Source organism: Coregonus clupeaformis, chromosome 19 (assembly GCF_020615455.1).
Source record: "Coregonus clupeaformis isolate EN_2021a chromosome 19, ASM2061545v1, whole genome shotgun sequence".
Classification (NCBI taxonomy): Eukaryota; Metazoa; Chordata; class Actinopteri; order Salmoniformes; family Salmonidae; genus Coregonus; species Coregonus clupeaformis.
This window is the reverse complement of record NC_059210.1, coordinates 46,396,786-46,416,491: the sequence shown is the minus strand read 5'-3', so window position 1 is coordinate 46,416,491 and position 19,706 is coordinate 46,396,786. Positions and strand designations below refer to the sequence as shown.

General features: G+C 42.1%; 1 protein-coding gene across 1 annotated transcript in view; it reads right to left on the bottom strand.

Annotated features, from left to right (window-relative positions):
• Positions 1–13,690, bottom strand: part of LOC121532174 (transcription factor Maf-like) — a 67,292-nt gene extending 53,602 nt beyond the window's left edge. The window contains exon 1 of the mRNA XM_041837942.2: positions 12,322–13,690. Within this exon, the coding sequence (XP_041693876.2) occupies positions 12,322–13,367 (1,046 nt within the window). The 5' untranslated portion in view covers positions 13,368–13,690. The remainder of the gene's footprint in view (positions 1–12,321) is intronic.
• Positions 13,691–19,706: the final 6,016 nt, after the last annotated feature.

Here is a 19,706-nt window from a genome sequence, read left to right as displayed (position 1 = left end):
TTGTGTGGTAATGTGTGCTGATCAGTGTGAAGCTGACCAGAGCTGTAGAAACAAATGTTTCTTTTCAGATGTCAGGCAGATGAATAAGCCATAGGTAGATATAATCAAAAACAACATGTGAACAAACATGTGCATTCACACAACGGTGTGGGATATGCCTGCTGGCAGCATTTCAAGGAAACAAACACACACAGAGAAGGCTAGGACATGGCACCAGTGTGTGAGGTCAGGGTCTTTCCCAGGTACAGATAAAGGAGAGAGTAGGAGAGGAGAAAGGAGGGGAGAGACGGAGCAAGAGCTGAACAACACTGTGAGTCACATTGTCTGGCTGTAGATCAATGTCTGTTAGACTGGCCCAGAGAGAGAGAGAGGGGGGAGACCTGATTTACTAGGTTTTATTTCGTTTTAGTTGTATACTTAAGCAAAAGGCCAGAGGAGGTGTGGTATATGGTCAATATACCACGGCTATAAGGGCTGTTCTTACGCACGATGCAACGCAGCATGCCTGGATACAGCCCTTAGCCGTGGTATATTGGCCATATATATCACAAACCCCCGAGGTGCCTTATTGCTATTATAAACTGGTTACCAACATAATTAGAGCAGTAAAAATAAATGTTTTGTCATGCCCGTGGTATACGATATACCACGGCTGTCAGCCAATCAGCATTTAGTGCTCGAACCACCCAGTTTATAAAAATATTTATATTTCTTTTTTTAAATATTATTTAGTACGCATGCAGGGACGGCTTGTTCAATAGGGCGATATGGGCGACGCACTGCCAAACGGGAAAAGGAAGGGATTTTTTTTCTAATCAATTATAAAAATAAAAATAAAATAAAAATATATTTTTTTTTTATAAATTTATAAAAAATTATATCACGGCAACAGCAGTTATCAGTGTTCACGTCTGATCTGCCAGCCACTAAATGTCAAATCAGGCTAAAGTCGTGCTTCAAATGGCCCCGCCCGTTTTTTGGGCGATTTCAGTCAGGTTGAAAATCGCCCAGAAGTCTCTCATAGCCTGTCATGTAAAATCTATTTTTTTCACATTTCAAAGCTTTCAATACATTCTCTATGGGTGTCTGTGTGCATGCACTTACGCGCTTTCGTCATACGTGACGTAACGTTGAACGTAACTAAGACAATGGCGGCTATCAGCGTCTATGTTGCGACCTGCAGTGTGGCGTTATTTTATGTTTTTAATTTGTAGACTTAGTTTACAAACATTCTGCAAACATTCTGCTTTGGACTGATCTTCGGTTTTGGACTGATCTTGTTGATCGTGTACATACCCGCTACGAACGGACTAAATAATGAAAACGCTGCTGGCAGAGAGGTGGAGCCGGCCACCTTCACCCTGGTCAGAGCGGACCGCGATCCTGGTAAGAGAGCGACTGTACCCCGACATTGAACTGCTTTCTGTGTCATTGAACCTTACTATTGTTGATAAAACAAGTTTACTGGAGAACGGAGAAAAAGTAGAGACTTTTGGACAAGGTGGATAATTGTATAATATAAGGCAGTTTATTCAGAGGTAAAGATATCTGCAATCGCGTTCACGGACCCGTTCGTCAAACTCTTAGGGAGCTATAAATCAAGCCCCATTACTTACCATATCAGATAAGAGAAATTGCTGCAGCTACATATATTTTACATCCTGGCCCTACATAGTTCACTATTTGCATCACTTACCAAAATATTACATGTGGTCATATATGCTTGGAAAGTGGAGATGCCATAGAACGTCAAAAAAAGTAAACATTGCTGGAGACACATTGCGTTTGCTAGCGAAGAGATTTGTTGTGGCAAATGAACTTGGGCTGGGAATTGCCAGGAACCTCACGATAAGATATATGCATCAGCATTGCGAGTCTCATGATTCTATACGTATTGCGATTCGATACTGTGATTTTATTGCGCACCATATGTCTGTTGCAGAGGGATCAGAAAGCCATGAGAACGAGTTTTGATCAGTCATGGAAATAAAAGTGCTGAAAACAAATTGGCTCCCAATGTGAAAAGATTGAGAACAAGCTATGAAGGAACAATAATGGTGTTTTGGTGCAGGTACAGCCAACTAGCGCTAAAATATTGCGATATTGTCAATACAGTATATCGTAAAGTATCACTATGTAACTCGATTTCTTTCACCCCAATCCCTCAAATTAACGGTAAATAACTGAATTGTTTGCCCCACATTTAGCTAAGATGATTAGCTAGCCAGCTAAAATGTTTTATTTAGTTAGCAGTCGCATCTACAATAGTTTACTGTCAATAACATGTCTCCAAAAATGACGTGGTGTCTCCAATTGTGTTGACATTTTACAATTGCAATGCGCATCCATGAGTATCCACTTTCTGTAGCTCAGCTGGTAGAGCATGGTGCTTGTAACGCCAAGGTAGTGGGTTCGATCCCCGGGACCACCCATACACAAAAATGTATGCACGCATGACTGTAAGTCGCTTTGGATAAAAGCGTCTGCTAAATGGCATATTATTATTATTATTATTATTATTATTATTATCTGAAGAGAGCCCCGAAACATTGTGTGCAGACATTTTATGCAATAAATGAAGTAGGTTCAATCTAGTAGTTCTGATCTTCTGATTGGTCCTGATGAGTTGGGCGAGGTCCCCTCCAGGCTACTGTCACTGTTGCATTGGCTCTGAGTCGGGTTCTCTGTCTTCAAATGTTCAGCCTAAGAGAGGGGATTTTTGTGTGTGTGTGTGTGTGTGTGTGTGTGTGTTTAACAGTGATGATGTGTGTGTGTGTGTGTGTGTGTTTAACAGTGATGATGTGTGTGTGTGTGTGTGTTTGTGTGTGTGTGTGTCCTCAGAGCAAGAACTCGTGAGTTGGAAGAACTGAGAGGCCTATGGCGTGGGTGTTGTCCTTGGCCACCTGCTGACAAGGCTGACAAGATAGGACCCTTTTGTCCATTGTTATTGGATAGGAACATAACTTATAACCAGCTCCTGACCTAAATAGATCTTAGCACAACATTTTACTCAACATATCATATTCCATATTCACTATAACAAATATATTTACTACGACATTAGCAAGAACCGCCACATCCTCAGCCGGCTAATCCAGTGTGTGAAGTTTTGCGGAGTGTTTGAGTTAGCTTTGCGAGGCAAAGATGAAACTGAGGGCTCCACCAACCCTGGTAAGCCAACACTTTTGAGATCAGTCAATAAATGCTTCTGGTATTGACTTATATGCTGCCCCTGTCTTCATGTTGTTGCTGGACATATCTTTTTTTAAATGTGTGTAGGTCACCTAAATCATCAGAAAAATTGCCCCTCCTGAGAATTTTTTCAGGAGCCGCCACTGTACGCATGCGTGGGAGGCTAGTAGCCATTTGGGTTGTATAGTTTTCTGTGTGTTTTTTGCGATGTCACTTCTTGCAACTGGGGGGCATTAATACATAAGATAATGGGTCAGGTCATAGGTTAGGTTAGCCCTTCTCAAGACTCCAATGCTATATCGGAGTCATTGCATGTCCCTTTTGATTAGCTGAGGTGATTTGGTTAAGTGTGAAATGCTCTATCTAGAAACAATTGATCGTTGATTGCGATACGGTTTTGGAAACCTTGAACACTCAACTTAATTATCATCCAAAAATAACTTTACAAATACAAAAGATAAGTTTACTGTTAGCTGTTTTACCACAGATTTCCACTGAGGTTTTTTGTGAAACACAGCTTCGAGCCAACAGGTTTATTTTGTTCCCTTCCAAGTTCCCATTAGCTCAGGAAGTGCAACGTAAAACACCTCTGTGGGAATCTGTGTTAAAGCGGTGCACAGTAAGTTAATATTTTGGATTTGTAAAATCATTTTGGGGTGAAATGAAAGTAGAATTTCCAAAACTGTCTTGCACGCAGTGATTATAAACAGTTTGACAGAGCATCGGGACAGCTGTACACATTAGCCCCGCTGTGGTCAATTATCTATGTCTGTATGGTCTTAGGTTCTCGAGAGCTAAGGTTAAATTAGGTTAGGTTAAAATGATAAAGTCAATCTCAATGTGACTTGGATTAGAAGGAATAGCGCCGAGACTGGTACAAAAAAATATGGAAGGAAACTCTCTCTCGTCCAGGTTTACACTAATACAATGCTTTTTAGTAGTACATGTAAGAAGAATTGAGTTAGCTACCTAGCCATTTCTTCCCCCTGTTAGCTAGAGATAACTAGTGATAGTGATGCACAAGCTCCTGGCTGCATTAACCAGCCAGATTTAGTATGTTGAAAACCCCCTCCAAAGGCTTCAAAACCCTATTAGATTTGTTCCTACAGTTTAGAAATGAAACTAAAAATGAACATAATTCATGATGGTTATTATTTAATTTTTGTTCGTTTTGGAGTCAAAGTTAATAGTTCAGTATAGTTTAAGTTTTTTAAACGGGTTTATTCATTATTTTATTTCAGTTTACTAAATCATTTTTTCATTATTAGTTTTAGTTTTAGTTTACTATAATAACCTTGGCACACACACACATGCACACACACACACACACACACACACACACACACACACACACACACACACACACACACACACACACACACACACACACACACACACACACACACACACACACACACACACACACACACACACACACACACACACACACACACACACACACACACACACACACTGCTGCAGACTCTCTGCCCTGCAACTCAACTGTTAAACACATAAACAACACTCAGAAGGAATGTTTATCATTGTTTCAGAAGACTGTGCTGCTAAATTATCATTCTATCATAATTAGCTTTCTTTCATCCATTGTCCATTAGTTACATGTAGGTAGGCATTTTGATCAGGAGGGGTTTTTCGGCAGATGCAAATGTGAGTGAAAGGAAGAGTACAGTACAGTAATGTATGAGATGGATTATAGAGCACATATTGCCAAATTATATTGGAAATTTATCTTTTACAAAAATATTGTATACCACATACATGGTGATGTGGGTTTAGAAACATATATAAAAACTGACAGTATCAAACATTCACACACGCACAGGCACAAGCACACACACACACACACACACACACACACATATTCGGTATGTGGCTATTCAGGATTTCAGTGAAACCACACCAAGCCAGTCGAAACAGGGAAGTCCACACGAACCTGTATAAATATATGGTTTCCTCACCTTGCACCCCCACCGTGATAGGAAGGAGGAATATTTTAAATGATTTGCTTTTCAAATAAATGAGAGAGAGAGAGAGAGAGAGAGAGAGAGAGAGAGAGAGAGAGAGAGAGAGAGAGACTATGACTCCTGCGTCGTTCCAGAGACAGAGTGATGGACTCAGTACAGAGGTACATAAACGTGGTTGATTTAAATCCTTTTAAATGTAAATGTTTATCGTGACGCAGGGAGAGCTGCAGATGGAGAGTGAGTGGAAGAAATGTAAATTGTTTACTCTTTTGAATGTGAATATGTGTTTAACCCTTTGGGGTGCTGTGTAAGGGCAAGCTTGGATGTGTGTGTATGTGTGTTAATAATAGCATAATTGATTTAAACAAAAGCAGCTTTCAAACTACATACAGAAATTATTGCAGCAAAAATTGCCTAAATGAGGTGGTGGTTTCAACCTCTGCTCATTTACTGTTACGTAAAGCAAGACCATGAATTTGCAAGCAGGGGAATTTAGCTTGAAAAACAAGGCTTTTAGGTGATCTCAGATTTCTTCATAACAATGCGTATATTGAATGAAATGCATTATAATAAAGGGAGAAAGTGATCTGCTCATACATATTGTCTACACTGAACACTAAATAGACAAACAGACTGAATAAATGGATGCTTGTATAGACTCTCACCGCAAGGTCAAATAAAAGACACAATGCTGGATATTGACTTCCTAACACACACACTTAGTCACACACAAGAACATGCGCGTGCATCTACACACACACGCACGCACACACACACACAATGCACACACATCCCTCATGAAATTAATAAAGGCATTAAAGTGAAGTACATAATAATGATTCAAATGTCAATAAGAATACATTTCAAAGTGATTTCCCATTGTTGACCTCAGAGAGAAAGTCCAATATTATGACAGGAGACAACTGCATTATCTGTAATAACCCAATCATTGGGCATAGTAGAAATGATTGCAGTGCACTAGTCAATAAGGTGGGACAGAGAATGGAATTACACTTCATGCTGATTAAATTAATCCTTTGCTGTAGCAGCCTACGAACTGCTCCCGGACTTACCTATTGCTGTTCACTGGACCTTATGATCACTCAGCTACACATCTGATGCCCGCTGGACTGTTCCTTTATATGGTACCCCATCCTGTTTATCTGTTTAGCCTCAGCCCAAACTTTCGTCGCCATTACCAGTTGTTGTCTTAGCCCTCTCGAATAACACCTGTGATTGCGTTATGCCTCTCTCCCATGTCAATATGCCTAGCCTATTGCTGTTTGGGTTAGTTGTTATTGTACTATTTCACTGTAAAGCCCCCAGTCCCGCTCAACCTGCCTCAGATAGCTCCTTTGTCCCACCCCCCATACACGCGGAGACCGGCTCAATCGGTACCTCCAGTGATGCTATCTCTTTCTTCGTTACCCAATGCTTAGGTGTACCTCCACTGTACTCGTATCCTTCCATATCCTTGTCTGTACATAATGCCCTGAATCTATTCTACAACGCCCGGAAATCTGCCCCGTTTATATTCTCTGTACCCAACGCACTAGAAGACCAGTTCTTAAAGCCTTTAGCCATATACTTATTCTATTCCTCCTCTGTTCCTCTGGTGATGTAGAGGTTAACCCAGGCCCTGTAGCCCCCAGTATCACTCCTACTCCCCAGGCGCTATCTTTTGTTGACTTCTGTAACCGTAAAAGCCTTGGTTTCTTGCATGTTAACATCAGAAGCCTCCTCCCCAAGTTTGAGTTATTCACTGCGTTAGCACACTCTGCCAACCCTGATGTTCTAGCAGTGTCTGAATCCTGGCTTAGGAAGGCCACCAAAAATTCAGAAATGTCCATCCCGAACTACAACATTTTCCGTCTAGATAGAACTGCCAAAGGGGGCGTAGTTGCAATCTACTGTAGAGATAGCCTGCAGAGCTCTATCATACTATCCAGGTCTGTGCCCAAACAGTTTGAGCTTCTACTTCTAAAAATCCACCTTTCGAGAAATAAGTCTCTCACTGTTGCCGCTTGCTACAGACCCCCCTCAGCCATATGTGAATTGCTTGCCCCCCATCTATCCTCAGAGTTCGTACTGCTTGATGACCTAAACTGGGATATGCTTAACACCCCGGCCGTCCTACAATCTAAACTAGATGCCCTCAATCTCACACAAATTATCAAGGAACCTACCAGGTACAACCCTAAATCCGGGAAGCATTTGGAGTCATCATGCTGTCCAAATGCTTCCCACATTTGTGTCAAGTTGGCTGGATGTCCTTTGGGTGGTGGACCATTCTTGATACACACGTGAAACTGTTGAATGTGAAAAACCCAGCAGCGCTGCAGTTCTTGACACACTCAAACCGGTGCCCTAGCACCTACTACCATAACCCGTTCAAAGGCATCTTTTGTCTTGCCAACGCACCGTCTGAATAGCACACATACACAATCCATGTCTCAATCCAGCCAACTTGAGACAACTGTGGGAAGCATTGGAGTCAACATGGGACAGCATTCCTATGGAACGCTTTCGACACGTTGTAGTCCAGGCTGTTCTGATGGTAAAAGAGGATGCAACTCAATATTAGGAAGGTGTTCAATATTAGGAAGGTGTTCCTAATGTTTTTTACACTCAGTGTAGAATGGCACCCTTCTCATTGTTTTATTTTTTATATAAAAAATATATTTTTGTGTGTACATTTTTACCAGCCCACCCAATTAAAAAATTGTCCAGCCCATCTGGCATTTGCCAGAATTGCCAGATGGCCAATCCGCCCCTGGAAACAGACACATGCACCACATGCTAGTTTCTCCCCTTTAAAAAACAGTCCCATGTAGCTGTAACATTGTCAGGCACGTGCATAGATAAGGATCTACCTGTGCAGAGTACATGTCCCTCTGCCATTCCAGTATCGAAAGTGCCCTTTTGGGTGGTGGTATAATTTCCCCAAATAGATTTTTTTTGTGTATACTTGTCATTGTTGCCCTGTACGGAGCTGTGCGATGCGCCCGGTAACCAAACATGCATGGCTTGAGAGATGCGATCACCGGTCGAGTGTGTGTAGCTAGATATCTAGTTTAATTATCAACAGTACTGCCACAACAGCATACCATTTGATTAACACTTGATAACACTTGATTTAGCCTACATCATCATCAATATTCGGTCTGCTTGGCTGATACGCGCAGCAGCGAGAGGCAGAAAGACAGAGGTAAAATACAATCAGTAAAAGAAATCGAGCTAACTAACTATCATATTTATATCAATCATCAACATCAATGATCAGCTGATAGCCCACCCTCTTTTCCCTATGTCAATCATGTCTTTAGGAGGCACTGTAACTATACTGAATAAAAATATAAACGCAACATGCAAAAATTTCAAAGATTTTACTGAGTTACAGTTCATATTAGAAAATCAGACAATTAAAATAAATTAATATGCCCTAATCTATGGATTTCACATGACTGGGAATACCGATATGCATCTGTTGGTCACAGATACCTTAAAAAAAGGTAGGGGTGAGGATCAGAAAAACAGTCAGTATCTGGTGTGACCACTATCTGCCTCATGCAGCATGACACATCTCCTTCGCATAGAGTTGATCAGGCTGTTGATTGTCGCCTGTGGAATGTTGTCCCACTCCTCTTCAATGGCTGTGCGAAGTTGCTGGATATTGGCGGCAACTGGAACACGCTGTCATACACATCGATCCAGAGCATCCCAAACATGCTCAATGGGTGACATGTCTGGTGAGTATGCAGGCCATGGAAGAACTGGGACATTTTCAGCTTTGTTTCAGAACATTCAATTCTCTGGCAACAGCGCTGGTGGACATTCCTGCAGTCAGCATGCCAATTGCTCACTCCCTCAAAACTTGAGACATCTGTGGCATTGTGTTGTGTAGCTCAGTTGGTAGAGCATGGCGCTTGCAACGCCAGGGTTGTGGGTTTGTTTCCCACGGGGGGCCAGAATGATTAGATTTTTTTTCGTTATGTATGCACTCACTAACTGTAAGTCGCTCTGGATAAGAGCATCTGCTAAATGACTAAAATGTAAATGTAAAACTGCACATTTTAGAGTGGCCTTTTATTGTCCCCAGCACAAGGTGCACCTGTGTAATGATCATGCTGTTTAATCAGCTTCTTGATATACTACACCTGTCAGGTGGATGGATTATCTTGGCAAAGGAGAAATGTTCACTAACAGGGATGTAAACAAATTCGTGCACAACATTTGAGATAAATAAGCTTTTTGTCCATTTTACCTCCATTGGTAGCCTATTTCAGATTCCAATATCGAAAGAAGTAATAGAAGATTGGTTATGGGGCGGCAGGTTGCCTAGCGGTTAAGAGTGTGGGGCCAGTAACCGAAAGGTCGCTGGTTCAAATTCCCAAGACGAATAGCTGGCTATCACGGGTGACCTGTCTGGAAAAATCTGTCGATGAGCAAGGCACAATTGCTCCTCTGGATAAGAGCGATTTCAGAAAAAAATGACATGTTGAACTTAGTTATATGCTACCCTCTGCGCGTCAAGTAGCCTAGACTAATTCCCTTTCAATTGACCTGAGGCAAATCTGTTCCGTTTTTATTGAACTAAATAAAATATGTCAGTTATCTCCATGCCATATTTAGAATTAAACTTTTGAGTTGAAGTGTTCAGAGTCGAGTTTTTAGACTGCTACCGAGCAAAGAGCAAAAGTTTGCTCCAAAATAATGATTAACAAAAGTGGACCGGTATGGGGACCTGCGTACGGCGTCATGTAAAGTGTGCTTCAGACAATCTGCATGTGTAGCCTAGTAGTCTAAATAAACTGGAATATTTCATTTGGACTGTTGTATTTCTCTTGAGAAAGCAAGCAACAGGTGAAATTATTTCTGCACAACACAGCGGAAGATGCACAACATAGAAGAAGAGCTAAACACAACACGTTATCAGGCGTACAGCTTCTAGAACACATCATAAAGTGAATGTAGGCTTTTTTAAGCAACGCATTTTTTGGTTGTTGCTTTAGGCCTATATTGTCCTCCTAAAATGTGGGTACCATATAGCCTACAGCACAGCGGGAGGCAAAACACCTAGGCCTATTGAGATTACAAGAAAGGTCTAAAACGAAAACACAGAGATTAGGCATATACAGGCTATTTGTGAATGCTATTATGAATTAATTTTACCCTGAGAATTAGGCCTAATTTAGCCTTATCCACGACAGTATTAGCCTAATAAAACCGGTGATAAAGTAAGCAATACAATAATTTGAACATGCATTAATAAAAAAATAACATAAATGAAAGCTACGTTTCCATTCATAAACATTTATTGATGAATGGTGGAAATATTGATATTCCATTTTAAACATGTAGCTTAAGATAATAGTCGCGGACTGTGTTGTCCAAACAATATTTGGTGACATTTTATAGAGCAACATTAAGTTATTGAACACCACGTAAATATTTCCTATTTTAGTTCCCAACCGTTTTCTGATCGGTTAAGACACACGGGGTTGCGGGTAACATGCGTACAATAGGCGTCACTACAGACTCCCTGGTTCAATTGCAGGCTGTATCACAACCGGCCGTGATTGGGAGTCCCATAGGGCGGCGCACAATTGGCCCAGCGTCGTCCGGGTTTGGCCGGTGTAGGCCGTCGTTGTAAATAAGAATTTGTTCTTAACTGACTTGCCTAGTTAAATAAAGGTTCAATTAAAAAAAATAGTTCCAACAATTCCTTAATATTCATAGGACACATCTTCAGATTAAGTGATTTCCCCACCACTTATTGATGATAAAGTCAGACTGAAGTTGCACCTGATTTAAGAGCATGCATATTTCAAAGACAAGAAAATAAGAAAGAAAACAATTTAGTGCATTTGGACAAAACTGAAGTAGGCTTATATTTAATCAAAATAATCTTACCATATTCAAAAATAAAAAGCAACCTGTTGCGTGACAAGATAAAACCATATTGTCTGAATATTTACTGAATTAAAATATGCCCTTTTTGAGTTATAAAGGAATCCAGAGGAATCCAGAAGTACAAAATGCCATCAGATTTAAAAAAGATAGTGGGCCACACACACAAACACACACACACTGAAAGCAAGATGGTATAGAACACAGCGCACTCCATTCCCGAGACGATAGAATTCCAAATGTCCTGTCTGTCTTTCTCCAGACAAACTGTATAAGCCGAGCCTGACAAGTGAAAGGTAATGCGTCAGCAGGCTTGTGTGTATAGAGAATGATGCTCGATGTCAGACGGTACGGCGAGACGTGAGGCTGGGAGGAGAGGTGAGAGTTGAGGAGACCTATGGATGATGAAGTCCCTCACACTTTTTGGCCCCAAAACCCCCCTAAAGTGATGAGTTCAAACAATAAAATGTATAAAACGGGTTCGGAAAAAATCTTCACAACAAAAGTAAAAGAACAGGAAATACGAGACATGACTCGCATTGTTGGTTTATAACATCGTCTCTAACCCTAACCCTAACCCCGCAATTCAACTCTAGACCTCGAAGCCAGTTCCACTGCTTTTTTCATTGTTCCCCTCTAATCGGGGACTGATTTAGACCTGGGACACCATGTGGGTGCAATTAATTATCAGGTAGAACAGAAAACCAGCAAGTTTACGGACCTAGTGTAAGAGTTGAATTAAATACCCCTGGTATACGCCATAGGCTACTGTTTGAATGCTCAAAACATGAACAACATGGATAATATGAGAATGGGGCAAATTATACAAAGAGGACAGGCTGAAAAATCGAAATATTGAGTTACATTTCAGTTCAATTTGACTACATTTACTGTAGGCCCTAAATGAAAGCCAATTGAGCAAGGTTTGGACGCACAGATTATTAATGATCATTGTACACTTTTGAGGGAGATGTCAAACGAAACAATACGCACACATATGTTTTCTTTTTACTTCTTAAAATAGCTACAAAATAATGACGGTAAAACCAAACGAATAAGATGCCTAAAGGCTATTTAACTACCTAACCCCTTCTCATAAAATAAAAAAGTTGTAATTTGTATATTTTCCAAGCCACAACTTTACGCACAGAAACTTTACACATCTGACAAAATGTAAGACCATTTATTTTCCACTTTTAAACAGTTTTACTATTTTTGACGCCGTGAAACTCACATGAAAAACTCTGGAGACGAGGGGGTGTTGTCGCTGCTGGATCCGTTTTCCCTGAAGCCGTTGGTGATGAGCTTCTCGTACTTGTCCTTGTATGCGTCCCGCTCCCTGGCCAGCCGCGATATCTCCGCCTTGAGGTGGTCCACTTGCTGGATCAGCTGCGTCTTCTCGCCCTCCAGAACATGTCTCTGCTGCACCCGCTTGTAGCGGCAGGACTGGGCATAGCCTCTGTTCTTTAGGGTCCTCCTCTTCTGTTTCAGCCGGATCACCTCCTCCTTGCTGACCCCGCGCAGTTGTCGGTTCAGCTCCCGTACTGACATGGTTACCAGCTGGTCGTCCGAAAACCGGTCGTCCAGGTCCAGGTGTCCCATGTGCTGGTGGCTACCCGCCGAGCTGGCGTTGGACGGGACCCCGGTGGAGGGGTGGTGTCCCGCGGTGTGGTGGTGGTGGTGGTGATGGTGGTGGGGACCTCCATTCTGCGCTGCCGCTGCAGCGATAACAGCCGATACCACAGCGGCTGCTGAGCCCATCTCCTCCCCGGCCATGCCACCTCCTGCCCCGGCCACCCCGGCGAACTGCTGCCCTCTAGCATAGCCATCGAAGGACTGGAGATGGTGGCTGCTGCTGATCAGCGCCTCTACTGCGTCTTCGGGGCTGAAGCCCAGCGCTTCGGGATTCAGCTGCTGTTGGTAGCCGCTCATCCAGTAGAAATCCTCCAGGTGAGCCTTCTGCTCGCTCCCGGAGCCTGGGCTGGGCGCCGAAAAGCTTGGGGAAGGGGGAACCGAGCTGCAAGGCGTGCTCATCGGGGTGGAAGACAAGGATCCCCCGGCGATCAGGCGGCTGCACTGGCTGATGCTGCGATCCGGCTCCACCGGCTCCTTTTTCACTTCAAACTTCATCAGATCGAAGTCATTAACATATTCCATGGCCAGGGGACTGGTGGGCAGGTCGGAGTTGCTCATTGCCAGTTCTGATGCCATCCTGCTGCTGCTGAAAGCAGTCCTCCAAAGGGGCTGAGCAGCACCTGTCAAAGCGGGCTGCTGTGACATGCACTGAGACAGCTTGATTTCTTTATTTATTTTATCTTCCAAAAAATGAGGAGAAAAAAACCGAGGGTTTCTAGCCTAATTGTGCGGCGCACGTTTTTAGTTATTTTTCTCTCTCTCTTTATGCAGTCTCTGCACATACGCACTAGAGCAGCGCGTGCGTCTCTCTCTCCTCCGTTTTCTCCCTCACTTTCTCCTTGTCTGAGAGCAATTCTGTGTGTTTCTAACATTTAACACTTCATGCCTTATTTTAGGATTAGTGCGCCAAATTGAAGGAGGTTCAAGTGCCGTGACACAGGCAAATTCTTGCCTTGTAGAGAAGGAAATAAAACAAATCTTCACCCCAGGCTTGACGGAGAGAGTGTTTTTTAAAGCCATCAACCCCTGCAGACGAGTTTAAAAGCCTTGCTGAGTTTTATAGGCGTCCTGACATCAGGGCTCAAATATGAAATTTGGACTCACAGCCAATGAGCTGTCTCACTTTGAGGGATAATTTGCATAATAGGCATAATAGTAGAGAATCCAACATTTTGGAAACTGACAGAGCCCTCTATGGACTGCAGAATAAAGACAGTAAAAACAAAACAAAGAAACACCACATAGCCTATTGGTTATGACGACTTTCAATAGGACAATGAATGGTAAATATGTTCATCCCATTTCTTTCAATAAAGTTGGGCTACCTACATAGGCTATATAAGCGAGTAAAGCTACATAGTAACGGTATTAGTGTTGAGTGTAATTATTTCATTGTGGAAAGATGGAGGTAGAGGAAGGTAAACACTTCGCTTACCTTGGAACATTTACCAGCCAAAGTGGACTCACTTCTCTAAGTCTATGCGTGTATGAAACCTAATTAAGAGCTATTTATAATGCTCAATTATGTTTTCTATGTTCTTCTGATACCATTTGGGTCGCGTTCCCTTGCTCAGACGTTGCATGCATCAACCAATGGTTGCGTGCGACGTCGTCGGCTGTGTCATCAACTGACAGATTGCTGGAACATATTATGTGGTTAGCTGATACGTAAAATACCTATCCAGGCGTTGTAAGATCTGGCAGGCGTCAGCAACAGCTGGGCAGAGGAACGCCCCTATTCTCTGTTAGCAGGTCTTGATCAGTGAAGTAATTGAAAGCGCACTCGTGTTGTAGATAAGGTTGTAAAAGCATGGGTCCGGCAATGTGAGCGAGTGGCTGTTAGCAAACCCAACAGCGCCACCCTTTGGAATTAGACAGTAGGCCTAGGTCAGTCATTAGTTGCGACAGGTGTTAAGACCCCTCTGAGGATGCAAGGAGTCTCTGCTTTTGTTTATCATTCTACTTTGTATAACATATAGCAGGTTCTGCATAAAAAATACACATTCTCGAGTCGCTGGATGTGCAAGCAGATAAAGTGATAGCCTAATTTCATACATTTCTGATTTTAAAAGAAGAAAGAAGAAAAACAAAGTAAGAACACACTGAAGATAGTGCATGGTCATAGGACCAGGACTTTAGTGTTATATATGTCACTTTCACTATAAGCTCTTCATAAAACTCCATAAAATACTTCTCTGCCTCTTAGCTCCAATATGGAGTAATCTTCCAATAGACCCTGTTTCCCTTCTAATGAACAGAACAGACCTAGTAGGCTACCCCCCCCCACACACCCTCCTTACTCTCTCTATACCTCAAGAGTGGTGGCACATAAGAACAAACCGTAAAGAGGATTATCCTCGGAGAAGATGAGAGTAAATAACGCGTCTCTCTGTAGAGCGTGTCACAAGGGAAAGCAACAGCTAGAAGTACAACGCCTACAGCAGCACAGCACCAAGTCCCCTGTGCCTCAACACAGTAAATATTCTCCTGGTCCCTGTGACTGTTCATGGGGACTTACTGCTAAACACAGAGGATGTTTTATTCATTAAAACACCAAACAGAGGAGGCTCTCTGAGGAGGAGTCTCTGATGGGTTGAATAAATATCAGAAGAGAGGTGTCCCTTCTGATTCCACTCTGCTGCTGCTGTGTAAACACCAAGTCATTATTAGTCAATAGAAGAACTAGAAAGTGTAATTGCGGTAAATCTCTGTCAATTAAGTGAGTCTATGAAACAGTCAAACACATTTTTAAACAGATGTAATTTAGACAATAACTCGCTCATATGATCTAAATGCTATTTCTTTATCCAAGTTGTTTTGTACTACGCAGTATTAAATACATTAATAATAATGCACATTTTGTTTTAGTAATGCAATTAGTGGACATTTTATTATTTGTTTCCAATAATGTACATTAGCCTATTCATAATGTTGCTGATAATGCATGGACCACACAAAGTTTGAATATAAGATTTCTTTGATTTAGTATTTTTTCCAAAAAGCCATAGATAGCCCTACAGATCTGCTAGGTCATGGTATTTTCTCTAGCCTGGAATCAGCACAGAGTATCCAATTGTTTCACTGTTGTTTCACTTCACTGATTCAGTCTGGACCTGCTCCAATAGAAGGGTAATTGGACTGTCTAAAAAGTAGCCTGTCTAATCGGTGTCCTCTCAGAAACTATGGGTGGGTTTATCAGAAACTATGGGCAGGTTTATCCCAAACACCCATAGTGTTAATGAGAGATGATGTGACTTTTCTGATTTCACCCCAGGAGAGCACTAATGTATCCTGGGTAAAAGTACCCAGTGTTCCCTTCAGGGCTGGCCTGTGATTTACTGTTAGTGTGACCTACTAATTATTATATCCATTACCAGGCTCTCCTGATTGTATGACATATGTTCCACGTCATATGGAACGCCTTTTTATGTAAGCTTATGTTACGGACTTGCTTGCTTGCTTAGCCAGTATCACTTCCCCCTGATTCGGCTCATACCAGACTTGACCTCTTCTTTGCTAACACATGTAACCGCCCTCCTTGACAATGTTCCAACGGGTTGAGCCACCCAAAAGTTACCAATTGGATGGCTCCATCCGCAACATTTCAAGCTAGCTGTGGAGTGAGCTTACGGTAAGTTCTGAACTCCGTTACACGTAACTTTTGTTTGCCTGTAATGTTCCTAATATATACAGTACATCTGTACGTGTGTTCCATTTCTTTGGAGATGGGGTGTGGGGTGGGGGTGTAGCCAATCACAGATGAGTAATCTGAAAAAACAATCTGTGTGTTGATTTTGAAGCACCCTTTATTAAGGCAGATAAACTTAGTGTAACTTCAATAAACCCACATCAAAGGGGCAATCTGAAGTTGCTACATCCATTTTTGGACTTATGAATTAATTATATGTACCCATTGATTCTTGAAGAATATAACTTATGAATGCCTCATGAGCTTACTTCAACTGTCTACCGCATCAGAACCTAAAATATAAGCTTGTTTTACTCCAACGTTTGCAGGGGTGGACTAGGATAAGTCTTCGGCCTTGGCATTTTATCCACACCAGCTCGCGGCGCAAACTCCTTTTCCCCTGGTGTCACTGGTGCCACTAACTTTTACAGTTAGTGGAACCAGCCCATGATTTGGTCGGACCCAAATCATGAGTAGGCTAATCATGAATTACATACATCTTTATGTGCACTAACTAATATGATAGGCTAATTAATTTGGGGTTAGCACCTGAGGAAGTGGAAACTCAAAACACATTAACTAGATCGCTAACTATACATATAATACCCACTGCTAGTAGCCATGTATTCATCCAACAGTACATGTAATGTCCTAAAAAAAACGTTGCAGTTGTAGGCTACTACCTATAGGCCTATGCCCTCACAATGGCTGGTTCGCATTTCGCGTACGCCGCTCCATATCACAAAGCCATATCAAATATCAAATAGTTGCTATTGAGCTGAATATTGAGAGTTGAGAAATAAAGATTATACCTACAGAAAGCTGATACCATGCTCTCTTCGACAAAGACAAGGACAAGCTTCCAAAGCTGTGTTTTCCCGCAATTGTATTTTTAAATGATATACGATCAGAACACATTTTTCTCTCGTGCTCATGGGGGGAGAGGACGGTGGCTCGCTCATCACAGCAGCAGGCCCCAGCGAGGGCACAGGCACAGGGGCAGGGCAGACACTTTCATTACAGGATGAGGATAATGCACTTAACTGTTTGACCAAATCGTGGTTTTAACCACCCCAAAAATAGGACGTTTTGACTGAGGTGACAACGTAAAATGTGCTCTTTCTACGTTTATAGGCACCCTTTCTGTTTTTGTATGATCCATGATCTTGGCTGTCTAACTGATGACAGAGTCAGAGCAGATATTTTTGCTGATGCCGCATTTGACTTTGAATGTGTGTTTGCGTGACCTCAGTTCAGCCTATCAGAAAACCGGGCCGGCACATCTTGGTAGGGGGGCCGGCTGTTCCCCACTGATCAGCCAAAGGCTCATTATAGAGCAGTATGATATGTCGCCTTTCTCATAGTTGTGTTTTTTATATAAAAACATTATTTTTGTGTGTCAATTTTGAACAGCCCACCCAACTAAAAAGTGATCCAGCTCATCTGGCATTTGCCAGAATTGCCAGAATTGCCAGATGGCCAATCCGCCCCTGAATGTTTGTATTCAAAATAAATGTAAACAAACACTATAGCCTCAAAATATAGTTAGAACTATAATTTGGATATCATGGATGGTCAGTCCATCCATAGCTCTGTGTATGAATTTGAGAGTGGTTACATTTCTCCAACCCCATCCCTCAGTTTTGGCCCAAACACGGGCGGGGATCACGCTTTGTTATTGTTTCAACTGCTGATTTGCAGTTGAACTAAACGTAAGGAATCCACCATTACAGAGCTTCTGCGTCATAATCACTTGTTATAGTCCCAATAGTAAGTTGGCTTCGTATACAGTGCATTCGGAAAGTATTCAGACCCCTTCACTTTTTCCACATTTCGTTACATTACAGCCTTATTCTAAAAAGGATTAAAACAATTTTTTTCTCATCAATCTACACACAATAACCTATAATTAAAAAGCGAAAACAGGTTTTTAGAAATTTTAGCAAATGCATAAAAAATAAAAAACCTTATTTACATAAGTGTTCAGACGGTTAGCTATGAGACTTGAAATTGAGCTCAGGTGCATCCTGTTTCCATTGATCATCCTTGAGATGTTTCTACAACTTGATTAGAGTCCACCTGTGGTAAATTCAATTGATTGGACATGATTTGGAAAAGCACACACCTGTCTAAATAAGGTCTCACAGTTGACAGTGCATGTCAGAGAAAAAACGAAGCCATGAGGTCGAAGGAATTGTCCGTAGAGCTCTGAGACAGGATTCTGTTGAGGCACAGATCTGGTGAAGGGTACCAAAAAATGTCTGCAGCATTGAAGGTCTCCAAGAACACAGTGGCCTCCATCATTCTAAAATGGAAGAAGTTTGGAACTACCAAGACACTTCCAAGAGCTGGCCGCTCGGCCAAACTGAGGACTCTCAGACCATGAGAAACAAGATTCACTGATCTTATGAAACCAAGATTGAACTCTTTGGCCTGAATGCCAAGCGTCACGTCTGATGGAAACCAGGCACCGCTCATCACCTGGCCAATACCATCCCTACGGTGAAGCGTGGTGGTGGTAGCATCATGCTGTGGGGATGTTTTTCAGCGGCAGGGTGACTGGTCAGGATCAAGGGAAAAATGAACGGAGCAAAGTACAGCGAGATCCTTGATGAAAACCTGCTCCAGAGTGCTCAGGACCTCAGACTGGGGCAAAGGTTCACCTTCCAACAGGACAATGACCCTAAACACACAGCCAAGACAACGCAGGAGTGGCTTCGGGACAAGTCTCTGAATGTCCTTGAGTGACCCAGCCAGAGCCCGGACTTGAACCTGATCTAACATCTTTGGATAGGCCTGAAAATAGCTGTGCAGCGACGCTCCCCATTCAACCTGACAGAGCTTGAGAGGATCTGCAGAGAAAAATGGCAGAAACTCCCCAAATATAGGTATGCCAAGCTTGTAGCGTCATACCCAAGAAGACTCGAGGCTGTAATCGCTTTCAACGGTGCTTCAACAAAGTACTTAGTAAAGGGTCTGAATACTTATGTAAATGTGATATTTTTTAAATATTTTTTTTATACATTTGCTAACATTTCTAAAAACCTGTTTTTGCTTTGTCATTATGGGGTATTGTGTGTAGATTAATGAGGGAAAAAAATATTTAATCAATTTTAGATTAAGGCTCTAACGTAACACAATTTGGAAAAAGTGAAGGGGTCTCAATACTTTCCAAATGCACTGTAAGAATCCCAATTTAATGCCATGTATTCATTTAATATGTGTATTAAATCCTAGTCTCTCTCCTAATGGGGAAGGACCAGACCGCTGTTCCAATGGGCCTCATCAGATTTCAG